We start from the raw sequence: 17505 nt of genomic DNA, 5'->3' as shown, positions 1-17505 counted from the left end.
TATGCAGGAGAGAAATGCCTAAATAAAAACCCCTAGCAACAACACCCCACCCCCAAAAAAACTGCTAAACCAAAAGCAACCACACAAACAGAAAATAAAAAGATTCTCTATTTTCTGGATTTCTGTATATTTTGCACCATATACCCAGATTTAGGTACTTAAATGAGAAGCTTCATTATTCAAAATTCCTGCTGGAGTCAGTGAGCCTTAGGAATTTCTGGGGGATGTGGTAGCTAAATGAAGACCTAACTGATACTGAATTCAAAAGGGGAAGCCTTATCATATAAAAGGGAGATGGCACTTACACTGTCTTTTTTTTTTTTTGAAAGAGGAGGAAGTTAATTAATTATAATTAAGTTTCAACACCCATTTTCTGGGTTGTATGGAATAGTAATAGCAGTTCATACCTTCACTGCTAAACACTCAGCTTTTCCTATTAGTTAGTTCGAGCTTTATTTTCTGTGCCTCACAATCAAAACAGTTTATTGAATGGAGTGATTCTGTTTCTTTGAAATACCTTAATGGAACCAACAATTTAATTAGTAAATTCTAAGATATACAAAGCATGTTGGTGTTCTGAGTGTCAATTTTTAAGAAGTTTTTGAACAATGGCTGAATGTTCTTTGTTTCTACTTAATTTGATATGAAAAATTAAGATAAAAAAAATTCCACCAACTTGATAATAGACATTTAAGATGTGTGTTTGATGCATGATTACAGACTGTCAACACTACTCAGCTCCTAGACAAATTTCTTAAAATACATGGAGTTTTGTGCAGATACTTACTATGGTATTTTTAGTAAAGGGTTTGTGACATTTTTATATGCTACAGATCGTTTTGAGGTTTTTATTTTTTTTTCTTTACTGTTGTGGTAGAAGCATAATGAGCTATCTTCTAGTTATACTTGGGTTTGATTTGAGATAAAGGATTGGTATTCAAAAGCATTAAAGTGAATCTGGCTTTTTTGTATGTGCCTAGTCCTAGAAATACATGGCATGTCTTAAATTTGTATTTGCTTTAATGTCTTTATTGTAAGACAAGATATACCAAGGCTTGTTTAATTCCTCAGACTTCTTGAAGCAGACAATCTGAATTAAATATGAATAAACTTGCTTTCTGTTTAAACAGTTTTGTTCTCTTCTTGCATCCCCATGCACCTAATATTCCTTTCACCTGTGCTCAGAATCATCTGACACTCTCTGACCCTTCCTAACTCATTTCCCTTGCTTTAATCTGTTTGGATTCTGTTCCCTCTCCTTTTTCAAGAAATCTTGTTGCCTGACAGTCATCAGACCATGTCTTCACTCCCTTAAGACCTGGCTGCAAAACCATTTCTGTCTGTTCTGCTCAAACCCCCTTGAGACTTTAAGGCTAAAAGCTGAAGATAAGCAGTGCCCAGGCTGTTGAGTCTGAATGGTTTATGTGTGACTATGGAGGTCTCCTTACCCTACAGTTCAGCACCAAAGTCTATAAACATAAACCATAACACATGCTTTAGTGAAATACAAACAGTGCATAATTCCTGCATGTTAAACGTGTTTCCAACAACCTGCTCCGGTGAGAGATTTTAAAATATATTTTAGAAAATCTGTGTTGCCATACCATGCATGTTTTGTGGTGAAGTGGGCAAAATAAGTGTATGCAAAATAAAGCAAATTATACAGTTTTAAGATTCACTCACTTTTCCCGAGATAGGCTCTGGAAACCAGGTGGTGGTATAACCAGGTGGTGTCATATTCAACACACATTTGAAATCTCTGTGGAAAATATAATCTAATTTGGACTAATAGTTTTCCAGAAATACATAGTTACGAAAGTCCGGAATCTGTATGGTCACTCCTGCACTGTATGATGTCTAAAATTAGTACTCTTCAACATGAATTATTGAGAGAACTCTTACTTTATCTACCAGAATCTATATCTATAAATGCAAAATTACTATTCATACTGTAGGACACAATGTTTCCATTTTGAAGTTTCCCTCTAATCTTCACCCACCTCTCAACGTTGCATGTGCCTTCTCTCGTGTTAGTTTTGGTTGGCTATCTTCTTGTGACAATACATGAAAAGAATTAGTGTGATGTGTTGCTAATTTGTAGCTGGAATTTACATAAAGCCCTAACAAAGTAATTTTCAGTTGCACAGGGAATTTCACCACCAGTTCTGGTAGTATTTATGACATCAGAATTATGATTTTTTTCTTTTATATTTGACTAATACTGTCAAAATAGACTTCTGACTCTGCACAAAGCTGAATAAAATCTGTTTTCTTTACACAGCAATGGTCATATGCAATGAAGTTATAGTGTACCTAATGTGTTTCAAAGTAGGGCTTTTATATGGTTTGAGTAGAACGCAAAAAGCATCTATTCTCTTTTTTAAAAAGTGTCTTTTTTATAGCTCTGTGTGGAGGAAACATAACTGCAATGAACGGCACCATATACTCTCCAGGATACCCTGATGAGTACCCAAACTTTCAAGACTGCTTCTGGCTTGTAAGAGTACCACCTGGGAATGGAATCTACATCAATTTCACAGTTCTCCAAACAGAGCCAATATATGATTTCATAACTGTCTGGTAAGAAAACACTTTTGGCATTTATTTAATCTTTATGTGACACTCTGCAATCAAATATGAATTTAAAAGAATATTTTTGTGATTTTCCCCTTGAAACTAGTGCTCTCTCTAGGAAAAATGACCATGTTACACCAGTCTATGTTTTCCAATGGACCATTCTCTTTAGATAGCACTGGACAAGAATTCAAAAACAATGATAGTGTTCCTCAGTTTGTCAACAAAGAAAAGCATATAGAGGTATGCTATAATAGCTCACCAACAATCAAGAGAAATAATACTTAGAAAAGGAGTGATAATAAGAAGTTTCAAATGTGTGTATTAGTGTTTTAGAGAAGGAGTACTTGAAACTAAAGTAGGGCAACACTTCATTCATTTCTTCCAAGTTGGCTTCTTTTACTCCTAAGAGTACATAAAATGAGAGGGTCTGTTTGTATTTGGCTATGACAGAAAGAATTGAGCTATCAGTAACTGTAAACAAATTATATTCTCTATGTACTTGAATCCATGGCTGTCAAGGCTCTGCATGATGACCCTCAGCAGCAGCCTATCACATTAGTCCCTCCAACACATATCTGAAGACATTTAATGGCTTTAGTCCTCATTTTTACATGTGTCAAAATTGTATTATATACATGATGGCTATTTAATTATGCAGCTTATACCACTTCTAGGATACTATTTGTTTACAGAGCAGATCAAAAAAATTACAGAAATTTCCAATGAAAAAACCCCAACATTTTATTCACAATTAAAATGCTTCTTCAAAGCATACAATTTCCCTGTTAAAACAGAGGGGAGAGGGTCAATGTGCCATAATTTGGACCAAAAAAAGTGAGGTTAAAAATGCTGACATTAAAGCATATCTAAAAGTAACTTAAAATAAGCTTTGCAAATAAAATGTGGATTTATTAATGTCCACATGCAGTTTTCAAGGGGAATATTGTGTATTCACTAGACTGTAAGCATTTTGGTTTTATTTTTGCTAAGACAATTTCCATTCTTGTCTTTTCAAATTATTCTATTAATTAATTCTAACAACACTATCTCTTAATTTTCCTAGGAATTACCAGTATCGAAAGACTGGGGGACATGAACAGTTTTAGTTTCATTTCTTTTCTGATAGCCACATTTGAAAGTATAGGTAGACAAATGTGATCAGACATTTTGGCAAGTAGATGAAGTAAAATCACAAATTCAATAGTTTTGAGTTAACTGCAATTTTTATTTGAAAATAAGAATGTGACTTTCAAAAGGTGGTTGAATTAGTATCCAGTCCACGTACAGGATATGAAAAGGTCTTCAGCCCTTGATGTCTGTTTTATCTTACTTTAGTTGTCTCATGCCTTATAGAACAATCTAGAGAAAATTTACTGCATTCACTTAAAATTTGAAGAAATTATATTAATTTTTGGACCAAAAAAAACCCCATTCTGTTTGTTTTTCTTAGGGATGGACCCGACCAAACTTCCCCTCAAATTGGACAATTTAGTGGCAACACTGCATTAGAATCAGTCTATAGCACGTCCAATCAGATTCTGATCAAGTTTCACAGTGACTTTACTACCAGTGGCTTCTTTGTACTTAGTTATCATGGTAAGTGTGACAAATTAAACTTTTCCACTGTTTATGCTGGTCACTGGAGGAAGACAAGGCATAAAAAAATGAGTTGGTTTTTCTAAGAGTTGCTATTATTAATATGATTGACCACTACTATGGTAATGCAAATATATGGAAGACTAACATAAATGATGAAAAAAAGTTATTTTCTTGACAAGATATTAAATTTACTATTAGTCAAACAAAAATAAAAAGACTGCACTATGATGAGACATGAACAAAGAAGGCAGCATCAAGACCCTAAAGTTCAAGGTGCACATACTTTTACTTTTTACAGTGTTTCTAAAATTCCTTTGAAACCTAAATGTTTTTGGAGGACACTGAATTTCTTTTACACATTTGGATATTTTGAAGAAAGTTTTGTTTTTGCAGAGACACCAATGATAGTCAACTATACCTATGATAAAATGTTTACTATACTATGTAGTTCAATGATAGTGAGCTACATAGTGTAGTTAACATTAATCTGCCCTTGAATTAAATACTGACTGAATGAAAATGTGTATGAATTAATGCACTGAATTCTACCTCTTTTTGTAGTCATCCAGACCCTCTGTGGCAAAGTGTCTTTTACACTGCTATAATTAGAAGGAGACAGATTGAGAAGTAAGGGTGAGTTTAGGTGCTTTGTGAATGCCGATTGGATTGAATACTCTAGGAAACGTGAACAGACACAGCCTGTTTTCTGGATCCTTGTCAAATCTTGTGACTAGAAGACTTTCTTTTTGACTTACCAAAGACCATGGTGAATACAGATAGACAGAATTAATGGTATTAGAGGAACTTTAATCTAAGCAAAACAAAACAAAACAAATCCATAAAGCCTATAATGAAAAAAATCCACCAGCAATTGAATTTGGAGTAGAGACTCCAGCAGGGCTAGGTTGAGAGGGGTCAGAATTTCCATTCCAGATCTTGGCATCTAAATTGCATGTATCAACTTGCAAAGGACAAAATGACATTTTTTATTCATTAATGAATTGATAGGTATTGATATCTATTAGTATATCAGTATATGACCAAAAATATGTTAAAATCCTCATAAAATCATAGAATTGTTCAGGTTGGAAAAGACATTTTATGTCCAGTTCAAGTCCAACAGTAAACCCAACACTGCCAATTCTATCAGTAAACCAGAATGATAAATAACACATTACATGTCTTGTAAATACCTCCAGGGATGGTAATTCCACCACCTCCCTGAGCAGCCTGTTTCAATGCTTGACAACCCTTTTGGTTAATACATTTTTATTATTATCCCGTCTAAATCTTATGTGAAGCAACTTCAGGCTATTTCTTGTGGTCTAATAATTTGCTAGTATTAAAGTGTCTCTAAAGATCTCCTTTTACTTGTTTTTTTTGTTGTGGAAATTGTCATACCACAGTTGTGGGCCCTAATGTGCAAAAAAGATGCAAACCGAGTAGCACAAAGATTATTTATAAAGAAACTTAAAATGATTTTTGGTCTAATGTTGTCAAGATAAATAAATCTCTGAGTATCTTGGAGTCTATGATCCTTCATATCAGCTGCACAAAAATTACAGTAATAAAGACAAGGCAGTCAATGAGTCAAAAAAAGGCAAGGAGTCAAATTTATTTAAAACAAATAATGTTAGGATTAAAATTAATGATACTCCTGTTACCCAAAAATGAGAGACATTTGAGATTAATTATATGACTTGTTTATTAAATCAAATTTTAATTATGTTCATGATTTTTATTGTTATTTTTCTTAAGATGCAAACAGCACAGCTGTTTTATATTTAATTGGTGTGTTTTGTTTTAAATTGCTTTATTCTAAGGCTTCCTGACCCACTGATTTAAGTAGATCTTCATTATATGATTGACAAAATAGGAGTGTAATAGGAAGATATCAAATGAGGGTGACTCATCTGTAGTAACAAAAGGTAGTAGTAGTAACAATAGGTCTTATTTAAGGTATAAATTTTGTGATTGTTAGAAGTTTGACCAGTTAGAGTACTAAAGTATCTAATTACAGGAAGCAACCAAGAATGTGTATTATTGAAGCTGAACTGTCATCTGCCATAAGTAGTTGATGTTTCTGTGCTAAAGAGAAATGCTATAAAACACTGCTATATGAAAATGTAATACTAATGAAAACCAAGCATACTTTATCCTGAATGTACACTTTATAACAGGAGAGACTCAACTGTAGGTGTGAATATATCAATGTGCTTTCTTTCCCCAGATTTCTGTCCTAATTGTATTAAGATTAAATGGTGTTTTGTCTGTCTCCAAACATGGGCCCATTTTCACTGGATCTCTGGGGGAAAAAAAAATCAATCTATGTAGCTTCTGCATACTCTTCCTACTTGTCTATTTATTTATTTCATCTAATTATTTTGCCTGACTGTTGCATCATGTGCTAAATCTCAGAAAATTATTTCATGTGAAGCTTCAAATGAGAACTTCGAAAGCAGGATTCTTCTCTGACCCTATCTGCAGGTGATGTGTGCTCCACAACTGTTTATTTACTGGGAAATTTCACATTCAAGATGCTTCTGTCCATTAGTTATGCTGCCTCTGGGTAGAATCTTTGGGATTCCAAAACTTGTATTTGTTACAAGGTTTCAAAAGTGGAAGAGTTCAACAGTAAAATTGTATTTTCAAAAAAAAAACAACAAAAAAAAAACCAAACAAAACAATGATTGAAAAATACAAAAATATTTGCTTTTTAACTGGGATCACTTAAGTAAGAAAATTGGCAACCACTTCTAAGCTTCTTATTCCGGAAGAGGGTTTCACCACTAAAACTAAATAACTGAAAATGAAGACACAACTTCCAATGTTTTCATTTCCTTCCTTTTGATTCTTTTGAAAGTTTCAAAATAAATTAATGGAGTTTTTATTTTATCCTGCTAAGGTGGATATTAAATCAGTTATTGCATGGCTATGACAACTACGTTTGAGAATGTCAACTGTGCTTTGTTCCTGTTTATAGCCTATCAGCTCCGTGTCTGCCAGCCTCCAGCAAATATACCAAATGCCGAAATTGTAGCTGAGGATGATGAATTCGAAATAGGTAATATAAAGAAAAAAAAAAAAGGCAAAATTTGTTCATAAAGTAAACTTGCTGTGCACAGGATGCTTTTCAGAATGGAAATAGTACTTGTAATACTTCAGATTTTTATTTGATAATACATTTTTTAAGAAATCATTCCTCTTCCCTATGCATCCTAAATTCCATCTATGTTTCAGAGATTACATATAAATAATACAGTAACTCTTTGAAATTGACTTAATTTTAAAATACACTTTTCATACTGTTTAATATTAAACATTGTTTTACACTGAAACGAACAAACAAAACCCATAAGAAAACATGTAGACAATGTTGTATTCTATACCAGAACTAAGGTTCTGTGACCTAAAGAGTAAAATCAAATTTGTAAAAGTTAAAAGGATCAGAGAAGGGGGTGACATTCTGACTTTCTGAGACATGTCAATAATGTTACTATATTTCAAAGAAATATTATTTATATGATCTTATTTCAGATGTCTGGTTTTGCTCATGTGATGTCAAAGAAAAATAGGGGGTTTTTAGTATATACCAATATAAGATTAGTTATATAGGTCACAAAGAGAATTTTTTTTTCCTTTTTTTCTCTGTAGTACGGACCAAAGAGAGGTGCTGGAACATGCCAATTTTTATTGGTACATAAAACTATACGAAGTACTGGTTTCTTAATTAAAAAATGACAATTCCTTATTCTCAGAGTGCCAAATTTAGATATCATCAACTAAATCCTGTTGCTATTTAATTTTTTTTCCCCTCAGGATTGTATGAACTACTGACTTGATCTTATACTTTTATTTAGTTCCGTAATGGTTATACTATAAATTGTATTGCTTAAAGGTTTGTGGACATTTGGTTCACATGGCATCAGTCAAACCCAGATAAATAAGCAAACTATCTAACAAATAATGTGGTGGGAAAAAGTGATAGATGCAGCACAGTGTGCAACACAAAGCTCATTTAACACATTTCTTAGACTAATCAAAGCTGTTTATGCCAGAGGTCATTTAGCTCATTGTATAATATGGTGGTAAGAAACTTCATTAATCAATAATGTTTTCAAAGCTAAAAGTCCCAGTTAATTGCTGTTTAATGTTTCTTTTGTTTGTTTGTATTTTGCCCTGTTTTGTTTTTCTGAACAGGAGACATAATAAGGTACCAGTGTCAGCCAGGCTTTACACTGGTTGGTAATGAGATTCTGACATGCCGACTAGGGGAAAGACTTCAGATGGATGGAGCACCACCTACTTGTCAAGGTTTTTCCACCTTTTTACTGTCCTGCTGTCAGACCAGTTCATTGGTGATTCCTTAAATAACCTCTGCATCTCTTTACATAAGACAGGATACTGAAACTATTTCAGACTTTTGACAATTTATCCCAATATATCACTCTTTGTTTTGTTTCACATATGTCAGATATTAATGCAAAATATATAGCAATTTTTAATCAACTTTGCAAGTTCATGCTCTACTTTGTGAACATAATTTTATAGTTCCTTTTTTTTTTCAGGGAGTCTAAGTCAGTAAATAATGAGACTTTCATTTTATCTACAACATAATAGTATGAAAATTTATACGGAAATTTTTTAAAATGCTAAATTAACATAGCATGGATTTAGGTGAACAAGTTCACAAAATAATTTTTCAGGGCAGTTTTAAGTACTTCCATTTTTATTCAATGTATTCTAAAAACCAGGTTTTATGTATGTGTGTGTGTGTGTGTGTGTGTATGCATTTGTTTGTTCATTTTTCTTCTTACTGAAAACTGCAAATAGATAATGCCATCTCATTGGTAAGCTCAAAACAAGATTGCATTCCTGCCAGTGACTAACATCACACTTTAGACCAGTCTTTATTAAGCTGAAATTTGATGTGTTACAGTAGAATATAATTTTTCTGTAATTTAAAAAAAAATGTGAGGTTTTTCTTTCATACCAAGCTGATTAGGGAGCTAATGAAGACAAGCCTTGCACATGCTTCATTCAAAAAATTGAATCTCTTTGCAGTTCCAGTGATGGGTATGAGTTTATGTTTTCTTACTAATTCTTCCATTTATATCTGGAAGGATGAATAAGGACCTACAGTTATAAACATGTATGATAAAGTCTTTTCAAGGAAAAAAGACCAAACCGAAACACCACAGCCTCATAAAAGTATAAGTTATGTTAACAAAAGCCGTTTTGGATTCTGCTAGTTGCTGTGATATTCCTTTGTGATCCATCTGTTCCTGAGCTTAATATTCTAACATCTACAGCAGGATTAAAATACTTTCCCAAATCAGTCATAATAAGTGCATTTGATTTACATTTGTATTATATTAAAAATACTGCCATCTGTTTTTCCTACCAATCTAACGTTTTGGTGTGTCCTTCTCCAGTAATTTTAATTCATTAACATATCCATAAAACATTCACGATGAAAGATTTATTTTGCAAGAGTAAATTAATTGTGAATAAATCTACTACTTTTACAAGTAAAACTTTAATATTTTACTGTTTCTTGGCAATTTCTAAAGTTATAAAATGGTGTACAATATAGATGCTAGGAAATTAAACATCAGTTTATTAATTTTTAAGACTTTATTATTACTAAAAAATTCACCTAAGCTTTGAGCTGAGAGTTAAAAAAAACTCTTGTATAAATATACTGTGCTCCTCCATTCCTGGAAAACTGGAAGGGTCTACTATTACAGCTGATTAAACTGTTTTCTCCTGATTTTATGGACAAAACTGTGCAGAAGTCAAAATAATTCACAGCAGTAAGTCTAGTTCTTAAAAATGCAAAGTGAAATTGAAATGTGAGCTTCATAAGAACTTTAACACTGATAATTTCTGAAAATCTATGCATTTAGTTAAGTACAAATGTGTCTAGAAATAGCTTCCAACACCCCAATTTAAGTTTAAATCCTAACTTGGCAGACTTACAGCATTTAATAGGTGGAAAACCATAGTAACCTCCAGGCATTGCTTTAAATGTGAAAATAATGTAATATTAGATAGGGCAAATAGAGACATATGTGCTGATCCTGAGGCATTCTCTCAGCGTGTGTTGCTGAAGGCATATTTGTATTCAGCGCAAGACCCAAGACAAAAACTCAGGAATGATGACTTCAGTTACCGTAGTTAATCTTTTATTTGTCAGATATGAATGCTAAACATTGGTTCCAATACTAAATATTAAATCAATGCTCTTATAATTTCCGTTCAAAGCAGAATGAAATTAACATGGTGTTCAGAGTTGGAGTCAGAAAATTAAAAAGAAAATGCAAAGGATTTGTCAAATTGTGTTAAAATGATCAGTTCAACTGGCAACCTAGAATAAACAGCAGCATATTTTCTATTTATTTATATAATGTCTAAGGTTGAAGATCAAAGCATATAAGTTAAATTTCAGTAATGAAAGATGAATAGAGAGATTTGAGAAATATAAAGGTAGCAAAAATACATGCCAAAAATTTCTGTCTTTCATGATTTTACTTTATCATATTAGTCTATAGATAAGCTACCATACTTCATTGTGCAGACTACAACACACTACATAAGAGTCACTCCCAAGTAAAAAACTCAGTTCTTCTGTTGGTTCATATTAGTATTAGTTTACTAGTTCTTTTCACTGGGTAGACCATATGTTTGTTGTTGGACTTAACAGTGTTAGTTCCTGATGCTTTAACCTTGTGCATATGTTGTATGCTTTAGCTAGTGTAAAGCGAGATTTGATGGAATTTTTCTTTAATTTTCGACTTGAAAATAATTGATACCTACATTCAAAATTAATCCATAAGTAAATCTGAAGAATGCTGCTTAGCAGAATTTAAGTAACAATATATTGGTCTTGAAGTTAATGTATTGCAGTGAAGGTATACCCGACAAATGAGCTATTCCTAAGAAAAAATATTGAAGCAAAATAAGATTTATTTGGTAATTCTAATTGTTACAGCTTAGTTTACATCACGTTTAGCACTATTTTAAACTATGTCACTTTTTTTTTCTCTGTTTTTGTCTGGTGTGTGTTAGTTGAATGAGCATTTCTTTAAATTCTTGCAAATTTCCTTTAGATGTGAAAATACTCACTAAATTCCACAAGTTTAGCCAATGCCTATCATCTTATTTTGTTAAAATAGAGCATTGTCCATACAAAACATGTAGCTTTTCCCTTAATTTTGCTTTAAATTAGCTTCTACTTTCAGGGTAAAATGAAAATTTCAGAGTAAGAAGATTCAAACTGTATTTTGCATCATAATTAGGGGACCTTGAGAAAATTCTTTAATGGTGACTTTTAACTATATCTCAGATACATTTTCTCTGATTCATAGAAAACTTAGCTACCCAATTCCCAAGGGAATCTGTTTAACAGAAACAAGTCTTTAAATTCTCTATAAAATTCCTGAGGGATGTTTAACTGAAAATCCTCAAATTAAGGACAGTTTGCAAGACAAAACCAGCTGCAGATAAATGAGTGCAGCCAGATTAGTTATGCTCTTCCTGCCCCACATTTTTATATAAATATATGTGTACGTACATATATCTGTATGTACATATAAAGCTAAGAGGATTACCTTGTTCATTTTCTTGAGATATGCACAGCACTGTAGTTTTACAGCCAGGTTCCGTCCATATGAGTTTTATTAAGTGGGTGGAGGTGTTGTATTTAGTCTCTTCTTGAGTAATTGAAAAAAACACAGGACATGAGAAACAACTTCTTAAGTTTAACAACTACATGCTAATTTGCAACTGAGATACAAATATTTTTAAAATATATGGGCAGATACAGATCAGTTTGGATGGGTTTGCAGAGGATTGGACTAGATGATCTTCAAACATTGCTTCCAACCCAAATATTCTGTGATTCTTACAAAGATTTTTAAGAAGATGAATACTCTTTTTCTCTCCCATTCTCTGCTTTTCTGTGTTGTTTATCTCTCTTCATAGTCCAATAACTTTTTCAACACAAAACCTGATTTTTGTAATTAATGAGACAATATTATTTCCAGTATTCTTGAGAAAACTAAGATCCTATATTTTTTTCCTTGTGTAACTCAGGACTAGCTCATTTTCATGTAGGGGTGAGTTGTCAATATAAAAAGCTTTCAACGCTCCTTTTTAGCAGTGTTAGGTTGTGAATATACTGAAGGCATTTGTTCATATATCATGAAGCAAACATATTTTTTGAAAAAAGTTCCAATAACATGGTGATATCAACTATTTCTATTTAATGAGATTATTATTCTGTGGAGACCTAGTGAATCCAGATAAATTCAAAATTAACTCCATCATATTTTAAATCACCATGTTGCTCAATTTAAGGAAATAGAATGAGTAATCCAGTTCTTTTAAACTCAGTAAAATCTTGTCAATCACACGAAACAGAAATAATGGGCTTTAGACTGTTTTGCCAATTTTTCTGTTTCACAGTGCTATGTCCAGCCAATGAGATGCGTCTGGATTCAACAGGAGTAATACTGAGCCCTGGATATCCTGATAGCTACCCAAATCTCCAGATGTGTGCATGGACCATTACTGTGGAAAAGGGTTATAATATCAGCATGTTCTTCGAATTCTTCCAGACAGAAAAGGAATTTGATATACTTGAGGTTTTCGATGGTAACTATAACATGCATAACTTTGGATGATACCTTGTCTATATCATTGTATTTTTATATTGCATCTGTCTAATTACTATTGTTTATGCATATAATAATTTTTCAGTATAAAAAATCTTAAGCAAATATTTTGATTTGGTATGCTAAAAAAACCTGCTGGATTACTGTATTTTAAAACTACGTCATGTTATACATAGAAATAATTTTTGTTTTGAGCAAATACATAGCTTCCAGTTATAACATATAATTTCAATTTTAAATTCAAATTAATTTGCCATTTGCTTGAAGAATGTTTTACATGTATATTAATTGTGTGCATATGGTTCATTGTATGTTATTTTAAACTTTGTAACTCCTCTTTCCTTTCTTTTTTTCCTTCCTTGGTACCAAGGACCAAATAGTCATAGTCCATTGCTCATATCTCTCAGCGGGGACTATTCATCTTCTCTAAATATAACCAGCAATGGCCATGAAGTCTTTCTCCGATGGTCAGCAGATCATGGCACCAATAAAAAGGGTTTCAGGATAAGATATATAGGTATGCTAATGTGACTTTCTATAGTCCATAAAATTTCAATATGGAATATATGTTTATGTGAAAAGAGTAATATAAGCTATGTTTTGTATCCTTAATTAACCAAACTGAAAGGAAGTCAAACCTGTTCTATCTACATGAACCTGATGACCTCATCTTGTGAGGAAAAAAAAACCCCACACGTGTTCTGTAGAGAATTAATAAAAGACAGGGTTTCAAAATGGCATAAGCCAGTACTAAAGATAAAAGAAGCAGCTTCCCCCTTCTCTCTCCCATTTACTTGCACTTGTATGCCTCTTCATACTGAGGTGTTTTTCTAACTGGATCTTTATACAATTCACCATTAAGAATTTTGGTGGAACAGGGGAAAGCACTGCAATAAGGCAGGAGTGAACACCTATAAAGTGGAAAAATATGAGACCCTGAAGGGTTGAACACTTTAATTTAAGGTTCAACAGAAGCAGCAAACAACATTAAAAGAGATAAATTAGTATGTAAAAAAGCCAGTGTTTTATGTATTATTAATTCAAATTAACATATTTATGAATAGTGTGTGGAAATGGTACCTGACAAAGTTAGATTTTAGTAAAATTGCTTTAACAGAATTATTATAGAATATTAATTTTACTGGAAAATTATTTTGATTAATCAAGCTAAATTAGTTTTGTTGTAATTTACAGCAATTACACAAAATCTGTATTTGCTTTTTTTATGATGAACATAGATATGAAAGACACACAAGGAAGAGTTCTGGGGATAGTATCTGCAGATATTAAAGAAGTTGTTGGCATAAAGCTGTTTCATTTCACAAAGTAGAGAAAGAAATAAATAATAAGTATCAAATTCTTCTGCTGTGTGTTTTTGTTTTTCCTTACTTAATTTTTGGCTACTTCACAATTGAAGAAAAATAATTGGGATCAAAATATACTGTGAAACTGTATCAGTGTCATCTTTCCCTTTAGGAGAGGACAGTTTTCTCAGGCTTAAAATATCTGTTGTTAATGAGATAAAATTCACTGTTTAATAGACACAAAATAATATATTGTGGCAATTTTCATTGTACGTTATTACCTGTTGGATCTGTTAAAAGAGAAAGAAGAGAAAATTCTTCATAGTCTTTCCTTACAGGTACTGAGAGAACTGTTGAGAGGTAGACAGGAAATATTTTCTAGTGATTGCTTCACACTGAATATACTGGTATATTTTCTTATACACTAGAGAAGTAGAGGTGTCTGTATATTTGGTTCTTTCAAGAAAGGATAAGTCAGGAGAGATTTAGTGTAAGGAAGAAAATATTTTCATAGTATGTGGTCTGAAAGATATAGCAGTACTTCTCATTCTGCTCTTTGATTTAATATGTTTAATAAATATTTGTCATAAATGAACAGCCATGTAACTCCATTCTGGTCAGAGGAAGCTTTCACAGGAGAAAAACATTGACCTGAAGTAATTAATGAGACATGCAAAGTTTTAAAGAGAGAGTGAAGCAGCAGTTTGCTGTTTGCCTGAGAAAATAAATATTAATAGTTATCAACATTTTTCAAAGCATAAACGAAGCGCTTGGAAACAAACTTCCAACACAGTTTTCTTTTCTACAAAAAGGGAAAATGGCTGTGATGGCCAGCAGGCATTAATCAAATTAATCAGAGACCAAGTTAACCTTTTACACAAACAAAATTCATCTTAAACTGGTTACCAGGTTATAAGAGCCTTCTGGTTCGCTCCTTTGACAAGACAGACAAACCTAAATTACCTGGTACTCGATGAAAAAGGGAGATAAAGGAAACATAGTAGCGACCAGTGTTTAATAACAGAGTTGTTAAGTACATAAATAATTTCAGATTATAAAAACTGTAACTCTTAGAGATTTTATTTGCTTTCATAATTAGCAATGATTTTTTTCATAGTCTCTAGATAAGACTTCTGTAAGACTTAATGTGTTCTAAATTAATCAACAGCTAAAACCAGATTAAGTATTTTTTGCCATGGATTTATCGTGGCAGTCATCAATATCATTAAAATCTATTTTAATTGTTTCACTTCACTTCAATGTATCAGAAAACTTAAAAGAAAGAGTTTATTTAGGACCATAAAGAAAGGACTATTTTAACAGTTATGTTCAGGATGTGCTAGATGTTTCCTTCTTTCAAAAATTTGTATACTACTGAAATTTATAGATATATAATTTCAATATATTTCATCATAAACTAAAGTTCAGTAGATTATTTGATTTAAAAAGAAGATGGTAAAAAAACCCAAACCCCAAAGCTATAGCCAGTTATAAAAGTGAGTTATCACTCTATTTTTTTGGAGGCTACTGAAACCCAAATCTTATAAAGTGCTTATAAAGCTCTTTTTTTATCACCTTTATATTTTGTGAAATTGCTCAATGCATGCATTATCAGCACAAGACACAACTTTTAGTAACATTTTCTCAGTGTCCTATCAGATGTCCACTGAGTTCAACAAGAATTTCTCAAGAATTGTTATCTGAATTCTAAACGCGTATTTTATTCATTCAATATTTATGTTTAAAGCTCTCTACTGCAGCACCCCGGAGTCGCCTCTGCATGGTTTCATTGTCAGTCAGACAGGTGGACAGCTCAACAGTATGGTTCGCTGGGCTTGCGATCGAGGCTTTCGGCTCATTGGGAAAAGTACTGCTGTATGCAGGAAGTCTCCATATGGTTATTACTCATGGGATGTTCCAGTCCCAGCTTGTCAAGGTAAATTCTTTTATTCAAAAATATATACTCTAAGAAACTTTCTATTTCCTTTTGTAATGTAAGCCATCAGTTTTCTGACTTAAAATTAATAGCAGGTAAATATTTTATGGACATACTTCTGTGCCAAAATTTTTCAACCTCATAAAAACAAATGTACTTTGAAGAAACAGTATTTCAAGAGGATCTAATAAGCCTGACAGATACAAAAAATATTGCTTTAAGACATAGTGAAGAGTATTTAAGTACTTCATTCTGGGTCTAATAATAATTTCTGAAATTCAGGTAAGTCTTCAAATGCTGGTGTTCTTTGAGAACTAATATAATTAAGGTCTTCCGTTTTCCAAGGTCTCTGTCTGGTTTTTTATGTATATCTTTGGAAGTGGAAATGTGTTCTGAAGTTTGTGAAAAAGGAATAGATTTTAATGTTTCAGTTTGATTCACAGTATTGCCCAAGCTGATGTACAGTGACCAAACATTTCTTTGATAGATTATTTTTAGGGAATTTTGGATAGTTCCTATTTGTCATTTTTTCCTGTCAAATTATCTGATGTGGCAATAACTTATCCTGATATTGCCACATTTTCCCCTAACTAAAAGATAATTTTCATAGAATCATACAAGGTTTTATGTCCGTTTCTCGCGCTTTCACGTGTCGGAGGAAAATAACTTTCAGGGATGGGACTATGCAATTACACTAATTTATTGTTTAAAATAACAAATGCATCAGTCCAGGCATGAGATTTTACAACACCTCCGAGTAATGGCGACTAGTCACAAGATTTAGGGTTACATCATAATTTATAACTTTCTAATCCAATAGATACTTAAAACGACACTTTGTTTTAGATTAATGACCTATCACCTGTGGCACTTCTCACTGCAATGCAGCTATGTCTTGACCAATAACTTCTCATGTCACGTACACACAGTTGTCTCTTTTATACCATCTACATTCTTAACTTAAACTATATAAAACCACACTATTATATTTTAAAACCCTTCACCAAAACACCCAGTGTACAATTTTACTTATAATGATAGGAAAACAAGTTTGTAATCCTTTTGCTTAAAGTCCACAAATCTCTGTCAATTAAGCCAGACCTAGTCTCTTCCAGGGTTGTAAATCAAAGCCTCCTTTAATTGCAGGAGTTTCTACTCCTCTGTCTCCCACAGTTTTACTTGGAAGGGACCCTAAAGATCTAGTTCCAATCCCTCTGGGATGGGCAGGAACACTGTTCATTAGACCAGGTTGCTTAAAGCCAATCCAACCTGGGCTAGAACACTTCCAAGGATGGGGCATCCAAAATTTCTCTGGGCAGCTTTTCTGTGCAAGTTTCCACATATATGAAATTCAGGTCAAAACTGCTGTAAACTAAAATGTCATTGGGTGACGCTTGGGAGCTCTATTGTT

The 17505-nt window shown here is 32.8% G+C and overlaps 1 protein-coding gene across 1 annotated transcript in view; it reads left to right on the top strand.

Moving 5' to 3' along the window:
* CSMD3 (CUB and Sushi multiple domains 3) overlaps positions 1–17505 on the top strand; it is a 611488-nt gene that overhangs the window by 519593 nt on the left and 74390 nt on the right. Inside the window, 7 exon segments of the mRNA XM_032131786.1 lie at positions 2403–2580; positions 4028–4173; positions 7160–7240; positions 8377–8490; positions 12646–12834; positions 13225–13371; positions 15906–16094. Of these exon segments, the coding sequence (XP_031987677.1) occupies positions 2403–2580; positions 4028–4173; positions 7160–7240; positions 8377–8490; positions 12646–12834; positions 13225–13371; positions 15906–16094 (1044 nt within the window).

Source organism: Corvus moneduloides, chromosome 1 (assembly GCF_009650955.1).
Source record: "Corvus moneduloides isolate bCorMon1 chromosome 1, bCorMon1.pri, whole genome shotgun sequence".
NCBI classification, from domain to species: domain Eukaryota; kingdom Metazoa; phylum Chordata; class Aves; order Passeriformes; family Corvidae; genus Corvus; species Corvus moneduloides.
Note: the sequence above shows the minus strand (reverse complement) of the source record. Positions and strands in the feature narration are given on the sequence as shown.